The 22,258-nt window shown below is 33.1% G+C and overlaps 1 protein-coding gene and 2 long non-coding RNA genes across 4 annotated transcripts in view; 2 read left to right on the top strand and 1 right to left on the bottom strand.

Moving 5' to 3' along the window:
• The window catches only part of LOC142236889 (uncharacterized), a 319,247-nt gene that overhangs the window by 5,863 nt on the left and 291,126 nt on the right, over positions 1 to 22,258 (top strand). The window lies entirely within an intron of this gene.
• On the bottom strand, positions 10,750 to 11,221 carry LOC142237270 (uncharacterized). The gene is made up of 2 exons (XR_012722418.1): positions 11,000 to 11,221; positions 10,750 to 10,932 (listed from the first exon to the last, which is right to left on the bottom strand). It is a non-coding gene; the product is annotated as an uncharacterized LOC142237270 (long non-coding RNA).
• Ube3a (ubiquitin protein ligase E3A) lies at positions 13,768 to 21,607 on the top strand. Of its 2 annotated transcripts, none has more exons than XM_075304027.1 (8): positions 13,768 to 14,107; positions 14,208 to 15,532; positions 17,095 to 17,336; positions 17,418 to 17,760; positions 17,847 to 18,064; positions 18,140 to 18,321; positions 20,113 to 20,605; positions 20,664 to 21,607. In XM_075304027.1, exons 1-8 carry the CDS (start codon positions 14,019 to 14,021, stop codon positions 21,000 to 21,002), a joined length of 3,231 nt encoding a protein of 1,076 aa, XP_075160142.1. In that variant the 5' UTR covers positions 13,768 to 14,018; the 3' UTR covers positions 21,003 to 21,607. The 2 variants fall into 2 exon arrangements, with proteins under 2 accessions (XP_075160142.1, XP_075160144.1); XM_075304029.1 differs by having other exon boundaries at positions 14,211 to 15,532.

Consider the following 22,258-nt stretch of genomic DNA (forward strand, 5'->3'; position numbering starts at 1 on the left):
GCTACGTAAATACTGTGAAGAATTCAGCTCAGTTATTGAGGCACAACAAAATAAACACAAAAAGGAGCTTGAGGAAAAAATTTTGGCCATTCAGGCTAAATCAAATGAGACCATACACAAAATTCGTGATGAATTTAGTAACGAGCTTGAGAGTTTGGAGAAAGAATTTAAAAATGCCTACGACACTTTCAAACATTTGGGCAACAGTTATGCCAATGATATTCGAGAAATAAAAGGACACAATGATATCTTGCAGCGAAGGCTTAATATGTCTAACATTGTTGTCAATGGTTTACCTCGTGGCATTAAAGATTTGAGGATACCCATCATTAAGATTGCTGCCATGTGTAATGTGGAGCTTTGTCCTTCTGATTTGCAACATTGTTGCTACATATTGAGTGCACGCTCACAAAAAATCGCTTCTGTAACATATACTCCCAAACATATTTTGCTCAAGCATATACATTTTTGGCTATTGCCCAAACATTTATATGTTTGATCTCTTCCAATATATAATATGTTTGAAAGCGTATTGGTCTAAACAATATATGTTTGGGTAGTCTAAGTTCCAAACATTTTGTATTTTTGCATCCAAATTCAATAATGTTGTCTTCCAAAAAACAATATGTTATTATGTGAACATATAATATGTTTGGAAGCATTTTGCACCCAAAAATATTATATGCTTAAAAAAAATTCTCCCAAACAATATTGTGCTCAAAATTTTATTTATTTATTTATATCAAGTGTGGTTTTTGTTGGGTTTAATAAACTGCCTGAATTTATTCTGATAATTGGTTGATAGTTTTGCTGCAAGTAGAGGATGCTGATGAGGAATGTGGTAATTCCGAAACGTGCGTCCATCCAACCATCTTGCAGTCTATAGGGCTTTGCCCAAATAAATTTGACAAACATTCTTTTCCTCTGTTGGTTAAGCTACTCTTGTAGTTTAGTCAATGTATGGTTTTAAGCTGAAATAAAAAAACAACAACAATGCTTAAAGAACAAAACCAACAATAACAAAACAAAACAAATGGAAAAAGAAGAGGAGGCACGCTCAAAATAAACCCAGCCATGTGAATTCAAATCGATGATTTGACAGTGGCATAGGAAAAGAGATATGTTTGTTTCGAATTTATTTCGGCATAAGCCGGCTATCAATGTAAAACCTTTTTTCGGAGGGTTCAAGTGTGGTTTTTGTTGGGTTTAATAAACTGCCTGAATTTATTCTGATAATTGGTTGATAGTTTTGCTGCAAGTAGAGGATGCTGATGAGGAATGTGGTAATTCCGAAACGTGCGTCCATCCAACCATCTTGCAGTCTATAGGGCTTTGCCCAAATAAATTTGACAAACATTCTTTTCCTCTGTTGGTTAAGCTACTCTTGTAGTTTAGTCAATGTATGGTTTTAAGCTGAAATAAAAAAACAACAACAATTTATTTATATATTTACAATCATAATGAATTATGAAAATAAACAGGTAATATAGGTGCTAACAACATAGGTTTTCGACCTGAATGCTCAAAATTTTGTTTCTGCCTAATTGTATATTCCCCCACATCTTTCTCACTTCCACGAGATTTTTTAGTTCTTAGCACCTTTTTCTGTAATACAAACATTGTAGAAGAAATTATTCAATTTTATGATTTTTTTATTTTAACTTTACCTTTTGCCGGACGGGGATTCGAACAGCGGACCACACAGTTTGTAAGGATCAAAGAAGTAGCTGATCAATTGCCCAAGGAAAAAAATGTTAATTTTGTAATAACAAGCAACAACCACCAAATTAATTCAATATCGCTCCCTGTTAAATAGCGCTCCAAGCTACTAAACACATATATGTTTATAGGCTATTTCTAAATTAATATATGTTTGCATCCAAGCATATTATATTTACAAACATTTTATGTCCCAAACATAATATGTTCTAACATATTAACATATATGTCCCAAACATATTATGCTAGTTTATGAACATTATATGCTTGCACTCAAAAATATTGTGTTTAAAAATTTGTGTTCCAAACATATAATGTTTATAGCCAAACATATGAAAAACAGTCTTTTTCATCCGTGTATGCCGGAGGCTTAGAAGTGAGAATAAAATAAAAAGCTTCAAGCTCGTAAATCGTGATATTCCGAAAGTGGAAATATATTTACTTAATGGGGAATGTAAGCTATTGGATGCTGAGGAATGTGAAAAGCTACTGGATGAGATATAAAGCCAATCGTTGTAGAACTTAATACTAGGTAAATTTATTTTATTTTACTTTATAGATTTGTTATTTTTTATTATACCCTCCATCATAGGATGGGGGTATATTAACTTTGTCATTCCGTTTGTAACACATCGAAATATTGCTCTAAGACCCCATAAAGTATATATATTCTGGGTCGTGGTGAAATTCTGAGTCGATCTAAGCATGTCCGTCCGTCTGTTGAAATCACGCTAACTTCCGAACGAAACAAGCTATCGACTTGAAACTTGGCACAAGTAGTTGTTATCGATGTAGGTCGGATGGTATTGAAAATGGGCCATATCGGTCCACTTTTACGTATAGCCCCCATATAAAGGGACCCTCAGATTTGGCTTGTGGATCCTCTAACAGAAGCATATTTCATCCGATCCGGCTGAAATTTGGTATATGGTGTTGGTATATGGTATCTAACAACCATGCAAAAATTGATCCACATCGGTCCATAATTATATATAGCCCCCATATAAACCGATCACCAGATTTGGCTTGCGGAGACTAAAAGAGAAGCAAATTTCATCCGATCCGGCTGAAATTTGGTACATGGTGTTGGTATATGGTCTCTAACAACCGTGCAAAAATTGGTTCATATCGGTCCATAATTATATATAGCCCCCATATAAACCGATCCCCAGATTTGGCTTGCGGACCCTCAAAGAGAAGCAAATTTCATCCGATCCGGCTGAAATTTGGTACATGATGTTGGCATATGGTCTCTAACAACCATGCAAAAATTGGTCCACATCGGTCCATAATTATATACAGACCCCATATAAACCGATCTCCAGATTTGGCTTGCGAAGCCTCAAAGAGAAGCAAATTGCATCCGATCCGGCTGAAATTTGGTACATGGTATTGGTATATGGTCTCTAACAACCGTACAAAAATTGGTCCACATCGGTCCATAATTATATATAGCGCCCATATAAACCGATCTCCAGATTTGGCTTGCGAAGCCTCAAAGAGAAGCAAATTTCATCCGATCCGCCTGAAATTTGGTACATGATGTTGGTATATGGTCTCTAACAACCATGCAAAAATTGGTCCACATCGGTTCATAATTATATACAGACCCCATATAAACCGATCTCCAGATTTGGCTTGCGAAGCCTCAAAGAGAAGCAAATTGCATCCGATCCGGCTGAAATTTGGTACATGGTGTTGGTATATGGTCTCTAACAACCATGCAAAAATTGGTCCACATCGGTTCATAATTATATACAGACCCCATATAAACCGATCTCCAGATTTGGCTTGCGAAGCCTCAAAGAGAAGCAAATTGCATCCGATCCGGCTGAAATTTGGTACATGGTGTTAGTATATGATCTTTAACAACCGTGGCAGAATTGGTCCATATCGGTCCATAATTATATATAGCCCCCATATAAAACGTTCTCCAGATTTGACCTCCGGAGCCTCTTGGAAGAGCAAAATTCATCCGATCAAAATAATCTACCAAAATTTTATTTCTATAGAAAATTTTGTCAAAATTTTATTTCTAGAGAAAATTTTGTTAAAATTTTATTCGGTTCATAATCATGGTTGCCACTCGAGCCAAAAATAATCTACCAAGATTTTATTTCTATAGAAAATTTTGTCAAAAGTTTATTTCTATAGAAAATTTTGTTAAAATTTTATTTCTGTAGAAATTTTTGTCAAAATTTTCTTTCTATAGAAAATTTTGTCAAAATTTTTATTTCTATAGAAAATTTTGTGAAAATTTTATTTCTGTAGAAAATTTTGTCAAAATTTTATGTCTACTTTGTCAAACTGAATTATATACGTATTGGATCAATCTTTTTATACCCTGCATCATAGGATGGGGGAATATTAACTTTGTGATTCCGTTTGTAACACATCGAAATATTGCTCTAAGACCCCATAAAGTATATATATTCTGAGTCGTGGTGCAATTCTGATTCGATCTAAGCATGTCCGTCCGTCCGTCTGTTGAAATCACGCTAACTTCCGAACGAAACAAGCTATCGACTTGAAACTTGGCACAAGTAGTTGTTATCGATGTAGGTCGGATGGTATTGAAAATGGGCCATATCGGTCCACTTTTACGTATAGCCCCCATATAAAGGGACCCTCAGATTTGGCTTGTGGAGCCTCAAACAGAAGCATATTTCATCCGATCCGGCTGAAATTTGGTACATGATGTTGGTATATGGTCTCTAACAACCATGCAAAAATTGGTCCATATCGCTTCATAATTATATATAGCCCCCATATAAACCGATCCCCAGATTTGGCTTGCGAAGTCTCCAAGAGAAGCAACTTTCATCCAAGCCGGTTGTAATTTGGAACATGGTGTTAGTATATGATCTTTAACAACCGTGCCAGAATTGGTCCATATCGGTCCATAATTATATATAGTCCCCATATAAAACGTTCTCCAGATTTGACCTCCGGAGCCTCTTGGAGGAGCAAAATTCATCCGATCCGGTTCAAATTAGGAACGTGGTGTTAGTATATGGTCGCTAACAACCATACCAAAATTGGTCCAATCACACAAAAATTGGTCTATATCGGTTCATAATCATGGTTGCTACTAGAGCCAAAAATAATCTACCAAAATTTTATTTCTATAGAAAATTTTGTCAAAATGTTATTTCTATAGATAATTTTGTCAAAATTTTATTTCTAGAGAAAATTTTGTTAAAATTTTATTCGATTCATAATAAAATTTTCATCATTTTCAAAATTTTATTTCTATAGAAAATTTTGTCAAAATTTTATTTCTATAGAAAATTTTGTTCAAATTTTATTCGGTTCATAATCATGGTTGCCAGTCGAGCCACAAGTAATCTACCAAGATTTTATTTCTATAGAAAATTTTGTCAAAAGCTTATTTCTATAGAAAATTTTGTTAAAATTTTATTTCTGTAGAAATTTTTGTCAAAATTTTCTTTCTATAGAATATTTTGTCAAAATTTTTATTTCTATAGAAAATTTTGTGAAAATTTTATTTCTATAGAAAATTTTGTTAAAATTTTATTTCTGTAGAAAATTTTGTCAAAATTTTATGTCTACTTTGTCAAACTGAATTATATACGTATTGGATCGATCTTTTTTGATTTAATATATACCACGTATGGACTTACATACAATTTAGAAGATGGTGTTAGGAGGTTTTAAGATACCTTGCCATCGGCAAGCGTTACCGCAACTTAAGTAATTCGATTGTGGATGGCAGTGTTTAGAAGAAGTTTCTACGCAATCTATGATGGAGGGTACATAAGCTTCGGCCTGGCCGAACTTACGGCCGTATATAGTTGTTTTTTTACTAACATTGTGTTCCACCTCAGCGCATTAGCCGACATAAATGTAAAATCTATAAGTATTGCAGAACTCTGTACAGATATACAGAATATATGTGTATGGATTCATATAGCATCCAACACATTGGACGGATTTGATATGGTATCGAAAATGTGGACTTACAAAGTAGTGAAGGGTATAATATAGTCGGCCCCGCCCGACTTTAGGCTTTCCTTACTTGTTTTTTTATTTAATTTTTCGTTGCTATTAAATGTTTTTTTTTTTATGGAAAATTTTTTGTCAAATATTGCTAGTGATAATAGTTACTTATCGTCACAATTGAGAAATTTTAGAGGAAATTTAAATATTGGTCACTTTAATTGTCAGAGTTTTTCTGTAAACCGTTTGTCATCGAAACTTAGTGAAGTTCGAAATGTACTAGAGGGGAACTATTTAGATATCGTGGGGGTGAGTGAGACGTGGCTTAAGCCATACATGGCTTATGATGTTGATGTGCCGGGGTATGAATGTCATAGGGTTGATCGACCAGTTGGTAGGGGGAGTGGTGTGGCGTTATATATTTTAAAAGGTATTAGACATAGAGTGGTTTTTGTTGGTAAATTGTTTGGTGAAGTTGAGTGCATATTTATTGAACTTTTAATTGGGGGGACAAAATTCTTGGTTGGTACGGTCTATTTGCCACATGGTGATGTTGGCAAGTTTCATGAACATATATCAGATATTATTGTTAGATATGACAGGGTAGTTCTTATGGGGGATTTCAATACGAATTTATTTGAATTGCAGAAATCTGCTACTATGAGGGCGGTCTGTTCAGACTTGAATCTTTCCATAGTACACAATGGCATTCCTACACATTATGATACCTTTCACAACTCAACTTCACTTATTGATTATTTTCTTGTGTCTTCGACTGATTTGGTTGAGTTGTTTGGTCAGTTTCAATGTCCGGGTTTATCCCACCACTCGTTTATTTTTTGTTCGATTCATGTTGTGTTTTCCAGTGTACCGCAATTTTATGAGTACGTTGATTATGATGCTATTAGCATCGATCAGATAAAGGACGCGTTTGAATCCTGTGATTTCTCTGGAGTCTATTGCACGTCGGATGTTGACGTTCAGATGGACCTGTTGTATGCCAATTTGCGCCAAGTCTATGGAATTTTCCCTATTCGTAGGAAGAGGTGTTCTTACCAGAGGAAGGATGTGTGGTTCAATGATCTGAGTATTAGATATCTGGTATCTCTGCGTGATATTGCTTGGAAGGAGTACGTCCGTCACCCTTCCGCTGAGAATAGAAGGATATTTTGCCGAAGTCGGAATAGAGCGAAACGTGTTATTAGAAGGGTCAGAGCGTCATTTCATAATAGATTATTTGATGGTAAATCAAATAAATAAGTTTGGTCAATACTTAAAAAGTATGGGGTGGGGAAGTGCAATGATGTTATTGATGTTGACGTTGAGGAATTGAATAATGTGTTTGTGTCTCATCAGAATGTAGTGTCTCATCAGAATGTTTTCCCGAGTGTCTCTGATGCTAGTGAAGGTAATTTTTCGTTTCGTGCTGTTACTTATGCTGACTTAGTTGATGCTCTGTCTCTTATCAAGTCGAATGCAGTGGGTTCTGACGGTTTTACTTTAAAGTACCTGAAAATGTGTTTCCAATTTTTTGCTAGGCATCTTTTGCATATTGTCAATACTATTTTCATGACTTCGTCGTATCCATCTTTATGGAAAATTGGGAAGATTATTCCTATACGGAAGAATGATGCTGTAGATAGTTATAGGCCTATTTCTATTATGCCCATTTTATCGAAAATGGTGGAATATCTCATGAAGTCTCAGATGATGGACACTATTATCGAGAACTCCTTGCTCCATGATTCACAGACTGGCTTTAGAAGGAATCGCGGCGCAGCATCTCTTTTGATCGGGCTTACTGATAATATTAGAAAAGTAGTGAGTGACCGTGGTAATTGTGTTCTAGTGTCGTTAGATCTTGAAAAAGCGTTTGATAGGGTAGATCATGCTATTCTTTTATGTAAACTTATGACTTTCTTTGGATTTTCATCTTCTGCGTGTTTGTTAGTTAAGTCTTACCTTGGAAATAGATTTCAATATGTTTGTAGTGGTGGTCGTTGCTCGAGTATGTTGCGTGTAGTTAGTGGTGTTCCACAGGGGTCTGTGCTTGGGCCGCTTTTATTCATTATGTTCATTAATGATCTGTTTGATTTAGTAGCTAGTCCGAATTGTTTACCATTTGCGTTTGCTGATGATATACAACTTCTTTTTAAAAGTCAGTCTGATTTCCATGATGTCCTGCAAAGTGTTATTGACGATACATCAAGAATTTTATGTGACTGGATGTGTACAAATGGCCTTTCTGTTAATACTGACAAAACTAAGGCGATTAGGTTCACTAATCATGGGGATGTGTCTGTGAATTTTGGGAATGTGCCAATCGCCTTTGTTAATCGCGTCAAGTGTCTTGGTGTTGTCTTGGATTCTGACTTATCATTTCAACCTCATATCAGTGCAATATGTTCTAGGATTAATTTTCTTTTAAGTAGGTTGTACAATGTTGAATTACATATGCCGTTTGTGATTAGGAAGAGAGTAGCTCATTCCCTGTTGATGCCGGTCATTTTGTATTGTTTAGAGGTTTTTCTGGGACGTTAGGATTTGTCTTCAAAAGAATTCAGCTGATTTTTAATAGAATAATTAGATTTGTTTATGCTCTCAATGTTCGTCAGCATGTGACACCATGTGTCATTGACTTTTTGGGATGTGAATTTTGCAAATTTGTAGATATTCGTGTTTTGTTGCATTTCCATAAGGTATATAGGACACAGACGCCTAGGTACGTTGCGGAATTGTTTACCTTCTGCAGGTCGGTTCGTAGTTGCTCCTCAACTACATTTCGTAAAAGACTACATGTTCATTTTTCTAATTCATGAGTCAAATGTGTGATAAGTACTAAGTCTTATATAATTTATGTCAGATAATAATTTAAATTTTATTTTTATTATTTTTTTTCTTTTTTTTGTTATGTTAAATGTTAATTTAATTTTTATGCTGCATGTATTGTCTCATCCCTAACGTTGTGTTGGCAGATGTTGACTAGTTACTGAGTAGCTGTAAATTCTTTAATTAATTTGTTTAATTTTTATTTATTTTTTTATATATATATATTTTTTTTTATTTAGTTTTTAGTTTTTTTTTTTATTTAGTTTGTATTATGTTATATCATTTTTTATTTATTTTATTGAGTCTCTTTACTAGCTTTTTATGTTAGTATTGCTGTCTTACTCACATATTCATGTTTTTTTTAACTTTTTTATATTTTTTTATATTTTTATTGTTCTTATTTTTTAATTTTTTTAAATTGATAATTTAATTTATTTTTTTTAATAGTTTTTTTTTCTTAATTTTGTTAATTGTTTTAATTATTGTGTATTTGTTTGTTTCAAATTCAGCTTAGTCACTTATTGATACTATTTTTGTTATAAATTTCTAGTTTTTAAGCACATAATTTTTATAATTTGTTATTATTGCTATGTTTGTGTAGTTTTGGAATCCGTATATGGCTTTGCGGCTTGGATTCGCCAAGAAAAAAAATAAATAAAATAAATAAATTAGAAGCCGGCAAGGCTTGATTTTTAACAACACCACTCGTGCCAAAAAAAATCTAACAAAATTTGAAGATTACAACAAATTACCACAAATCTACCAAACAAATATTTCTATAGACATTTTTGTCAAAGTTTTATTCCTGTAGAAAATTTTGTCAGTATTTTATTTCTATAGAAAATTTTGTCAAAATTGTATTTCTATAGCAATTTTTTTCAAAATTTTATTTCTATAAACATTTTCTCAAAATTTTATTTCTATGGAATTTTTTCTCAAAATTGTATTTCTATAGAAAATTTCTCACAAAAATTTGTTTATAGAAAGTTTTTCCAAAATTTTATTTTTATAGAGATTTAACAAGAAAAAAATACTAGTTTGGGTATAATTCTACCAACTGTGGCAACCGTGGTGGTAATACAAATTTATATGTTTTAAGATAACAAAGTACTTACAACCATTTTTGTTTTGTAAAATATGTTTATATTTAACGAAAAATATTGTAGGGAAAATTGTTTGGGAATGTATGAGAAAGTAGGGAACTTTTTTTGTCCTTGTAGGGTAAACCGAACATTTTCCTTGGCAACACTGACTATGAGCTATAGTCAGATTGAGACAAAGCACCCATAAACATGTACCCCTTAATTTTCTTGAATATGCAACGGCGGTTTATCTCCCATACCTAACATATATCAATGTTACCCCACAAATGCTTATGTTTACTAATTCAGCAAGCGTGGTTTAGGGTATGATATAGTCGGTCCCGCCCGACTTTCTACTTTACTTACTTGTTTTTTGATATGTTTAATAAGATTGCTATTTTTCAATTGGTATTGTAGTGTATTATGTAATGTAGTGTATTATTATATATTTTGTTTTGACGAAAAAGAATAAATTATACAAAATTCATAGAATTTTGGCTTTGACTTTCAATTTGAAGTGCGGATATCATTCATACAAATTTTGGTTGGAAAGTATTTGCATCGATGTTAATTTTTAATTTGACTCGCATCGAAAATTGTTTGAGAAATTATTGAGTAGCGATACATTTCAATTTGCCGATAACACTTGAGAAATTATTGCTAATGTGTTGAATTTTACTGTTGAGGGTAATGTCTGTTTCTTGTTGAGAACGGGATTTTTTGCGACATATCTTTTGTAATTCGAACCTTTCCTAATGCCCTTTACAGACTATCAGTTATTCCGGACGGGAGTGCTCGTGTCGAACGTATCGCATATATTGGACACAATATCAGTTAAGTCCGAAGGCATAATCGATACTGCTGCATGTTTATGGGATCGATAACCCTGCCAACATTTTTTGAATTTGGGGGCGCTTCTGAGAATCCCCAGTACGTCGAAAACAATCATATACGATATCAAAAACTCGTCGGAAAAGCGCCGTCACTATTGAGAAGTTGTACCACGCCAAGTTACTACAAAAAGGTTTCGCATGAGTGCAATTATTAGGTGCCTTTATAGATCAATTTAGAACGACGCCAATAAGAGACCCTCCAAACAATCAGAAAAAGTACATTTTAAGATAGTGGTAAAAGAATCATTGTGGTCGAGTAAAACACGTTTGTTTAGACATTTATTAATTTGATTAATCATTTACAAATTCTTAAAAATATAACATTTATACCACTATCACATCACATTTAACATAATTTTTTGCATTAATGATGATGTAGAGTTACAAGTAGCGAGTTACATGTTGCAGCGTCTATCAGCCAGTGTTTTTATTCGATGGAGGCAGCGTGTCTATAAAATATTTGAAAAACAATCACTTTATTCCATTTGGAAAATCAAAAATTGTTCACCAATATACCTTTCACAATTTTAAGCGTAAAAACTATGTTTTCAGAACTTTATTTTCGTTTTTATTTAAATAAAATATAACAAGCTGTTTGCGCTTGGCGTTTCACAAAAAATAAAATGGCTTTTGTAAAAGTAGTGATGGCAAAATACATGTATGAAGTACATTTTGTACTTTATGATATGCTGCCCCCCATCACAGTAGGATGGTTGTAGTGACATTTACGAGTCTGTGGTAGCGATGAAGATGAAATGGAACTTTGAAATGCTGGCAGGGAACACATCAGTGCTGCCGCTACTACTTCAATCGAAGTATTTTGCTTCATTTTCACAAAATTTACTTCGTCACTCCTTCTTCCAAAAATCTGCTTCACTTTTTGTTCTGCTTCAAATTTTTAAATAATTGTTTGTCCTATTCCTTTAATTACGATGAACATAGCGGTTTTAATCATTGAATTATAAACCGATGTGGACCAATTTTTGCATAGTTTTTAGAGACCATATACTTACACCATGTACCAAATTTCAGCCGGATCGGATGAAATTTGGTTCTCTTAGAGGCTCCGCAAGCCAAATCGGGGGATCAGTTTTTATGGGGGCTATATGTAATTATGGACCGATGTGGACCAATGTTTGCATGGTTGTTAGAGATCATATGCTGAAACCATGTACCAAATTTCAGCTGGATCGGATGAAATTTGCTTCTCTTAGAGTCCCCGCAAGCCAAATTTGGGGGTCCGTTTATATGGGGGCTATACGTAAAAGTGGACCGATATGGCCCATTTGCAATACCATCCGACCTACATCAATAACAACTACTTGTGCCAAGTTTCAAGTCGATAGCTTCTTTCGTTCGGAAGTTAGCGTGATTTCAACAGACTCAGATCGACTCAGAATTTCACCACGACCCACGAATATATATACTTTATGGGGTCTTAGAACAATATTTCGATGTGTTACAAACGGAATGACAAAGTTAATATACCCCCATCCTATGGTGGAGGGTTTAATAACATGAATTATATTGTTTTGTTTTCAAAAATGTATGCTACTTCAATTTTATTCAATCTACTCCACTTTTTTCCAAAATCTACTTCACTCAAGTTTTCACTAGCGGCAGCACTGGAACACATTTACCGGTTATTTAGTCATCGACGACAAGTAGTGTCGATCTGACACACTGTAATGCGCTTTAAGCGGACCTTAGACGGTCGGATAAACACTCCGACAGAGGTTCGTCTATTTGTTGTGTGTTCGTTCAAGTTTTGCCCTTACACTGCACGAACAAATGTGATGACAACATGAAAAAATAAGAAGAAGCATAAACAAACAATGAAGTTGTACGAAGATTTATGGGTGAAACCATTTTTTACTGAAAAACTGGACGAAGATAATAAAAAAAATCCTGGTATATGTGTCAAAACAATGATTCCTGAAGTAATCCACATTAAATATATTACAAATTACTTGAATTTCAAAATACTTGTCGCTTGGTTTCCCATTGATTGGAAGTGGAATTTTTCCACGTTTTTGCCACAATACTGGTTTAGATTTATATATTTCTTTAATTTTCAACCAGAATTGGCAATCCATCATTAATTTCATTGCATAAATGCCTGTTTTTAATGTAAAAATAAATTTGTCTTTGATAATGTTTGTCGAATATCCCCTTACACTCAATGATTTGTACCACCCAACCAGAAAAAATCAAAGCTAAAGTTTTTACATTTCGAAGAAATTTTTTAAAATATTAAAATAAATTTGAAAAACTTTAAGAAAAAATTCGGAAACAAAACGTGGAGTAATTTGGTTTTTTGAGTTTTGTCAAAATTCGTACAAATAATCATGATTCTTCCAAATTCCACAGCAAACGTAGCAATTTTTAAGCAAAAAACTAAAATAAGATTATAGCTGGAGAATAATTCATTGGATGAAATATTCTGTTCAAAAAATAACCTAAAATGATTGAATTATTGTTTTAGTACCAAAATTGATAATGATTTACTCAGAATCTGCAATAGAAACTTTTACTAATTATGATAAAATTCGAGTACAGTATAAAAAATAACCACATATCGGAAACACCATGTTTTGAAAAACACTGGAATTTTTCTTTAGTTTCAAAATATTCAATTTTTAAATAAAAATGTTACTCAATTAATAACAAAATTTTAGAAAAATAGATTTTTTATACAAAAATTGCGAGATATTTTTGTTTAACCAGAAAATGATTTTTATGGTAATGTTATTTGTATACAAAACTGATTTCTTTATATATTTTTTATTGAAATGCATAGTTGTGTACATTAATTTCCTGTTTTGTATATGCAATAAATACTTTTGTTTTGTGTTTACCCAAAAATACCTTTAATTTTAATATTATTTTTATTATCCATTTTTTTGACGATTTTTAAAATGCAAGTGCCGATTATGACGATTTTTATCGAAAAACGTAAGGATTTTTCTTGAAATTTTATTGGCAGCCCTGGCATATGTCTCTAAAAGTTCAACAGTTAATTAAAACTGATAACATGATGGTAATTGTGGTGTAGCAAGCAAGGTAATTGTGGTGCAACAATCTGGTGGGATTTGTCTCGAAAAGTTGGGAAATAATAAGTTGGAAAAACAAGGCATATTATTTATTAATATTCGAAAATAATCGGCTAAAATTGGCCACGCGACTCAGTGGCTTCATTCCTCATGTGAAGGCCCTTAAAGAAATACAACCATATGGCAAATGTGCACAACACCCCCTGTTATACTACAGAAGTGGCAATGCTGTATATCGACGAGTTTGGCAACAATATGTCAGGATGATTTGATTTTTATTTGTTAATAAAAAAACAATCGACAAAAACGGTAAAGGACTACTTTGTATCAGCAGCAACAGTGAAATCCAATAATTATAACAAGTAACAAAAAAAATTAAGCATATATTGGGAATAGCAAATATCAGTCGTTATTCCTTAGTACACCAGTGAAGTTGAAAAAATTGATTTTATACAGGAGGAAAAAATATCCATAAAAAACACATGAACCCTGCCGACGACGACAAGTTGCTAAAGGCAGCAGTGACTGAAGAGAACGGAATGTCCGATGAAGAGGAGCTAGAACTTACAAGGTAATATAAAGAAAAAATTGTCAATTTATTTCAAGAATAAATTTTTAATCAACCCCTCCCCCCTCGATAACTTTTTCTACACATCGCCTCATAACTGCAGTAGCAATAACAGCGGTCTGCCACAACAAGATTTGTCTGCTATAGGACAAAGAGCAAACTCTGACACAGCACAAAACGAAATCGAACGACAACAACAACCACCTACACAAACAGATATGAAAAGATCAGCAGTGAAGGAACTTATTGAACGTTATTTCTATCAGCTACAACGAGGTTGTGGTAATCCAAAATGCCACAATCCCAATTGTGCCTCAAGTGGCAAGGTGGCTCCCATGACCCCCAATGAGATAGCCGCAAAGGCTATATCACTATTCTCACAAGATGCCCAATTGTGTGACAATTATACACAGCAACAGCCAAAAGTGCCCAGGACTGGTCCCCAACATGAATCACCCTCCAGTTCCCGGTCAGTCAGTAATGCCACTTCGTTGAATATCACAGATATGGAAATGACCAGTCAAGACCATAGTAGTGGTAGTAGTAGTTCTAATAGTACCATAACTTCAGGTTCATCTTCATCAAGTTCGACAGGTAGTAGCAATACAAACATTTCCAGTTGTGCCACTGAGGAATTACCATTGTTGGAGGCCCTTGGAGAGGTGGGAACGCCGAATACACAAGCAAAAGCGAAATCAGCTAGTCCTCCAACAACTCCCACCTTAGCCTCAGTGGAATATTTAAACGAACAAATACTTGATGAACTCATTGAGGAGTGTGCGAAATACAATTCGTATGACCGCCTAATACATGCCATCAATCAGGTATATTGTTCGGTCAAGAAATTAAGCAAAAGTTTTAAACGTCCGCCACTTGTAAAGATGGCAACTACAACGGCTGCTCAAGCAACAAAATTACAAGAGATTCTGGGAAAATCTCCACAAGAATTGAAAAAAGAAGATTTACGTACCCTAGAAGGAGAACATGACAAGGATGAGGATAGCACATGCATAGATGATGACGACGATGATATCATTGAGGATGGTGATGGTATAGCTGAAGGTGCAGAGTCCATGGATGATATAAGACCTGCTTCCTCAGTGGCCGGAGGCATTGTCGACAGCGAAACAAGTGGTGGTGTAGGTGACACTGGTGGCGATCATGATGCCATTGAGCCCATGGATGAGGATGATGTATCCGTTGATTTGGATGATATTATTGTAATGGCGCAAAGCTGTGATACTCAAGTGGATTTGGAAAGTTTGCGTCGTGTTAAAAAGAAACTATACGGACTGAACAACAACGCTGTGGGAGAGGCATTGAATAATAACATTATACTGTTGGCAGAGAGTATCAAATATGGACGATTTTTTGATTGGGAAAAGATATTGCATTGCTTTGTCATATGTTTCGATATGGCTACAACATGTAAGTGAAGAACATAATTTTAAAAGCTATTCAGCGAAGTTATCTATATACTACGCCGAATCTGTGGTAATTTAGCAGCCAACTATCTCTCCCTCCACCAAAAAAAAATATTCTTGTTTTCTTTTTAAATTCAATATTGCCAACAACCTCCCTAATACATTAAAACAAATTGATTCAATATTTTTGTGATACATAATCGCATATTTACTCTACTCTAAATATTGGATATTTGCAATGAAAGCTTTCATAAACATTTTTAATTTTTTTGTTCATAATTTTTAATTACTGTTAGTTAATATACTAACTGAATTGTCCGGACTACAGTGCAAATTTAAAGTATGTAGTTGGTTTCATAAGACATAAATTTCAATATTTAGGTTTAACAAGACTGACTGAATTCTTCAGAAAAATCGTGGGCTTATTTTTATGGAAAAAATAAAGTTTTTCTTTATTTACTGTAGAAAATCAGTAATAATTTAAAAAAAAGAAAAAAATTTGTTTTTTGTTTTTGTCATACCAGCTTGCGAGCTACAATATGGTCAAGATTTCGTAACACAACACCATTTATTGACGAACGAAAATTTACTTCTAAATACTCAAATTGGGTGGTAGATCAATATGAAAGTGAACCATATTCATAATTTTTATATCTATGGGATATATTGTAAAAATCAGTGATGAGTACTGATGTGTGGGCAACATTTAGGCCCGAGTCATTAAATGAGTTCACAATTGTAAAAAAATGTCGTAACTCAGCTGAGTAAAATTTTAAATTAGCTCTTGAGCCCCAAAAGAAAATCATGTATTCAAATGTTCTATTTGCACCTTTTTCCCCCTTGATATCGCTTTAAAATTTAAATGTTTGCAGATAACCATTCTTAATAGAAATCTTATCATGTCCCACAGTTTTTTTGTGAAAGTACTTTGCTTTGCTTTTTTATAAGAACCGACGAATAATATGCAAATTGACAGTCCTCCCTCACCTTTTGTTAGTATTGTTTTAGTTTATAAAGCAACGATAAAATAACGAACAATTGCTGTGATACAAACAAGCAAATATTACTGACCGAATTACAGAGGAAACATTTTAAAATGTCCGAAAAATTTAGCTGTCCGGACTACTGACAGTGGATAGTGTACATGTTTAATTTTTTTATAGAAATCTAGGGAGTAGTCCATTGTAATTACTTTTTTTTTAGCTAAAAGAGCTTAGAGTTACATGTTCTGAATGAACAAATAAAAAAATGTGGCGATACTCAACCAAAATCGATTCCTTTTCATCGACTAAAAACAGCTATTAATCTAAATCCGGATATTATTAATTATGCAAAACTCACTCCCAAATTAATAGTCAGCGTTGACGTTGTAAAGAGGTCATTCACTCTTGTTTCTAATGTTGTTGCTATCTTTGTATCTATATCTTTCCCGTTTATATTTTTTATGGATTTTCCAACTCAGTATTGCGCAAGAAATAAATAAAAAAACATTTTAAGTGGTAATAATTTAATTTCAATTATTTTAATTTGCTGGCTACATAATTTCCCACTTCACTATTTCTCTAGCTTCAAATCGTTATGCTGATCTGGAATATCTGGAAAGAAGTATGCCTAAATTATGCCAGGCGGCCCAAACGATGCCGGTTCAAGCTCAAGGACGTTTAGCACGAATTTGGTCGGTACATTGCAAGGATCAATTGCAATCACTTGTGCAATGTTGTCAACAATTGATTACACTTCAAGTAATACTCGATGAAGATACAGTTCAGGAGAATAGTGATGTCATAGCCGTAACCAAAGTTTTAAAGGTATGATTTTATTTTTTTCCCCTAACACAAATTCCTTAAGGAAAAATATTAATATTTTTGCTTTTGCTTGTCGTCGTATAGATTGCCTTCTATGCCAATATATTGGCTGGAGAAATCGATAACTATAGTACATCTGCAGCTGGTCTAGCAGCAGCGAAGGAACAATTAGAAGATTCCGATGCAGCATCAAGTTCAGCAGCATCAGCATCTGCCAATAACTATGATGATGGAATGTTCCTTTATTTTCCCTATAATTCATTTTCTGAAGATAAATTAGAAAAGGAATTAAATATATCATGCATGGATTGTCGTGTTCCTTTAGTGCCGTATGAAGAGTTCTATAATGAGCCTCTAAGCGATGCCATACAAATGGATAGAGACTATTTGTCATATAAAAATTTATCTCTAGATCCAACGGGTGAAGGTAAGCATTAATTCTATCTAGAAAAAAAAAAAAAAACAGAAAAATAGCTCCGATTATTATTTCCTTTCATTTCTCTTTTATTTTAGATAACCATTTTTCCTTTATGCTATACTCCTTCATATTGACCCCTGCCACTAAAGTTATTGCCCTTTATTATGATAGTCGCATTCGCATGTACAGTGAAAGGAATTCTTCCTTATATTCATTGCTTAACTACTTTGGTGATGGCAATGATGTGGGTGTACGTCCAGATTTAAAACTTAAAGTAAGGCGTGATAATATTGTAAATGATGCTTTAATAGGGGTATGTCATAAATTGGTTTTTATTTATATATGGACATCGCTTGATAACATCACAATGGATTTCATTTTATTTCAGCTGGAATTGGTAGCCATGAGTAATCCAAAAGACTTAAAAAAACAATTGGTCGTTGAGTTTGTTGGTGAGCAAGGTATCGATGAGGGTGGCGTATCCAAGGAATTCTTTCAACTGATTGTAGAAGAGATATTCAATCCAGATTTTGGCATGTTCATCTTCCAGGAGGATACAAATACAATGTGGTGAGTTTGTATGTAGATGATATGTTGAACTGTGAGCCTTTTTCAGTAGGCGACGAGTCAATGGTAAGGAATTTAAGCAGGATTTTTTAAAAAAGACCTTTGAACTGGTCTCTAAACTTTGAAGATTTCAATTCGAGCTTCCTTGAACGGTGAATTTTTTTTCCATGAGAAAGTAGTTTTGATGTCTGCTAAGTGAAACGATTTTACGTTCCCTTTTACTTTCATTGTCCCTTACTAGGGATACAAATGGCGAAAATAGATTTTTCGACTAATCGACTTTTTGTCAAAAAACTCAACGTTGCGTGTTCAGACTCGACTAATGTTTTCACCCAAAATTTGATCGACTAATCAACTTTTAACGAAGAAATCCAAAATTCCAATTTCAATAGAAAATGTAGACTTTTAGTGTTGAATAATTGGCACCTAATAATCGATAATAATATAATTTGGGTAAAGTGTAGATACCCTAATGAAATAATAGGGATACAAAAAATGAAAATCGACATCGATATTTTTTGTCAAAAAAGGACTTTACATAATTTTCAAATTCGACCAATCGACTTATTTTTGCTGTTTTTGAAAATCGAATCAAATTGAGTAATCGATCTTGACGATGACCAAAATCGGCTTTTGGGAGAGACCAAAATCGACTAGTCGATTAAAAAAAAATTGAAAATCAATATGAATTGAAAACGGGAACGTTTATGCTGAATGGGAACAGGGATGGACAATGCAGTACTATAGTACTTTTTTTAATACTTTTACACCCTGGTCAGTACCGTAGTACCCCCGCATATGATTTAGTACCTTTGTGTAAACATTTTTGTGCCGATATCAGATTTATTGTACACTAGTTTTGACAAAATATTTTAATATTTTGAAAAAAGTCTTTAACAGACTTATTAAAACTACAAAAAAATATTATTTACCAAAAATGTTGTCAATATGTTATTTCTACAGAAAATTGTGTCATTTTTCTTTTGCAAAATTTTGTCAAAATTTTATTTCTATAGAAAATGTTGTCAACATTTTATTTCTATAGAAAATTTTGTCAAAATTTTATTTCTATAGAAAATTTTGTCAAAATTTTATTCCTATAGAAAATTTTGTCAAACTTTTATTTCTACAAGAAATTTTGTCAAAATTTTATTTTTATAGAATTTTTGTTTAAATTTTATTTTGATGAAAATTTTATTTCTATAGAATATTTAGTAAAACTTTTATTTATAGAAAATTTTGTCAAAACTTTATTTCGGTAGAAAATTTTGTCAAAATTTTATTTCTATAGAAAATTTCGTCAAAAATTTATTTTACAGAAAATTTATGAAATACCATGAATTCTACCAATCTACCAAACCGTGATTACAAATCTATTGTAGTCTTTGTAAGTGGATATAAAGGGAAAAAAATATAAAGGGAAAAAATTGAGGAGTTTACATACAAAATTCAGTCTAAAGGTGCTCTTGACAATAATGTTCCAATGGAAGTTTTGTTAAAATTTAGTGAAAAGTACTTTTTCGCTTAAAAAACTACCTTTTTTGTACTTTCTTAAAAATTGTATTTTCAATCCCTGGTGGAGAATAGTGGCGAAACACAACCAATATCCTCAATTAAAAGTTTAATTGCTTCAACAAATTTGTTTTAATCAAAACCAAAATCAATTGCTGAAATTAATTGAATCAATAACAAGTTTTAATGAATTCAATTTTTTTAATTGCATCAATAATTTCGTGATTGAAGACAAACAATGTTGTTTTTTTTTAGTTAATTTAAAAACATTCTAATTCGCAGGTTCAACACAGCACCCTTTGAAAATGGCGCCCAATTTGCATTGATTGGCATTATAATAGGATTAGCTATTTATAACAACATTATTTTGGCTGTGAATTTCCCCATGGTAGTATATCGAAAACTAATGGGTGGCCATGGATCATTTTATGATCTTAAAGATTTTAATCCTACTCTCTATCGGAGTCTTAAATCAATGTTAGATTATCAAGAACCCGACATGGAGGAGGTCTTCATGCAAACATTTAAGATAAGTTACAAAAATGTTTTCGACGAGGTGGTAGAACATGAATTGAAACCAGGCGGAGCAGATATTGTCGTTGGACAGCATAACAAACAGGAGTTTGTTGATTTATACAGTGATTTTTTGCTCAATACCAGTATAGAGAAACAGTTTAAAGCATTCAAAAAAGGCTTTGATATGGTTACTGATGAATCTCCTTTAAAATTACTCTTTCGACCGGAAGAAATTGAATTACTTGTTTGTGGTAGTAGGGTAAGTACAGTGAAATACTTAACACCTTGTTTGGATTGAAAACATTTGGCTTTTGCAGAAATTTGACTTTGTGGAATTGGAAAAATCAACGGAATATGAAGGTGGCTATACTAAGGATACTCAAATTATCCAAGATTTTTGGAGTATTGTCCACAATTTACCAGAGGAATCCAAACGTAAACTTTTAGAATTTACAACAGGCTCTGATCGTGTACCCGTGGGTGGTCTTAGTCGTCTTAAGTTATTGATCACCCGTCATGGTCCGGATAGTGATCGTCTACCCACTTCTCACACATGTTTCAATGTCCTTTTGTTGCCTGAATATAGTAGCAAAGAAAAATTAGAGGAAAGACTTCTTAAAGCCATAAATTACTCCAAAGGTTTTGGTATGTTGTAGATCAACAAGAAACGCTGACCAATCAATCGCCCCTTCCATAGCCTCATATTTACTCATACATCTTGTACCAAAAAACAAAAACGGAAATATTATTGTAATGAACACTCTAAAATGTAAGAAATCGAGGAAAGAACCTAAGGAATAGATCCTTATATCCTTTTTCTAAATAAAAATTTCAAGACATTCTTTTGTTTGAAAACGATGACCACCTACTATTTGCTAATTTTTCATTGAAGTCAAAATAAAAGCAAATTATATTTTCTGTTTCAAAAGTCTGGTAATCGTAAAAAATTGATATGTGGGCTCATACAGCAATAAATGGAATAAAAGATTTTTAGCACATGATGATTATACACTCTAAATTTGTGGCCCAATTTTCATTTATTTTTAATTTGTTTTATTACATCGCTTAACTTATTTTCGCATATTTATCCATATTAAATAGATATACATTTTTGGCATTTTTTACAACTAATTGAAACAAATCAAGTCAATCTGGCAAATTTTGTAGCCAAATTTGATTTATGTCTAAGTCTTACCTTCCAAAAATGAGTGACTTGTCTTTTCTTTTTATGTAAATAAAGTCTTTTTAATTTAACGAAGAATTGTAAATATCTATTCCTTTTTTCATAGGCTTTAGTGTCAATCAAAGAGCAGCTGATATGTAAGTAAAATGAAATAAAAAGAAAAAATATAATATGGTTGTATACTTGAGTTATCAAGAAATTTAATTATGTGCGACATTTGAGAGGCGGGGACGTTTCCCATTGCGAAGCATATTTAGAACAGGCTTTTTTTTTTCCTTTTTTATGTGGGACAAGTGAACCTCCACTTTATAAGACATGTTTGGAATATGGTGCCTCGGAAGCTAATGTAATCCAACAATATTGAAATGGATCAGACAACAAAACCGGTCAGAAGGCTCTAGAAGCCATATGACGGATAAAAATAATTATGGGCCAATTGTGTTGTGTTCTATAATACTCAATTAAACATCTTTCACACCACTTTAAAAAACAGAGCGAATATAGTATTATTTTAATGAATAAATAAATAAAATAAAATAAAATAAAAAATATAAGAATTTCACGTTCTCCTCCTTTAGTCGAGGTTATGCCGTCCAACTACCCAAGATTTAAAATTGGGCAAGAGTTTATATTAGGATAAATCTAAACAAGACGAAAACTGGCTTTGGGCTTATTTATGGCTCGATTTAAAATTGTAAACTACTATAGACTATAATATAATAAATATAA

The sequence above is a fragment of the Haematobia irritans genome, chromosome 4, assembly GCF_050003625.1.
Source record: "Haematobia irritans isolate KBUSLIRL chromosome 4, ASM5000362v1, whole genome shotgun sequence".
In the NCBI taxonomy this organism is placed as follows: Eukaryota; Metazoa; Arthropoda; class Insecta; order Diptera; family Muscidae; genus Haematobia; species Haematobia irritans.

What these genes read in the sequence shown, in the direction of transcription:
- Ube3a (XM_075304027.1), top strand. Translation starts at nt 14,019, where the DNA reads ATGAACCCTGCCGACGACGACAAGTTGCTAAAGGCAGCAGTGACTGAA. An exon ending in TAAATGATGCTTTAATAGGG is followed by an intron (nt 18,065 to 18,139) that starts GTATGTCATAAA and finishes ATTTTATTTCAG; the next exon opens with CTGGAATTGGTAGCCATGAG. An exon ending in TACTTGTTTGTGGTAGTAGG is followed by an intron (nt 20,606 to 20,663) that starts GTAAGTACAGTG and finishes TGGCTTTTGCAG; the next exon opens with AAATTTGACTTTGTGGAATT.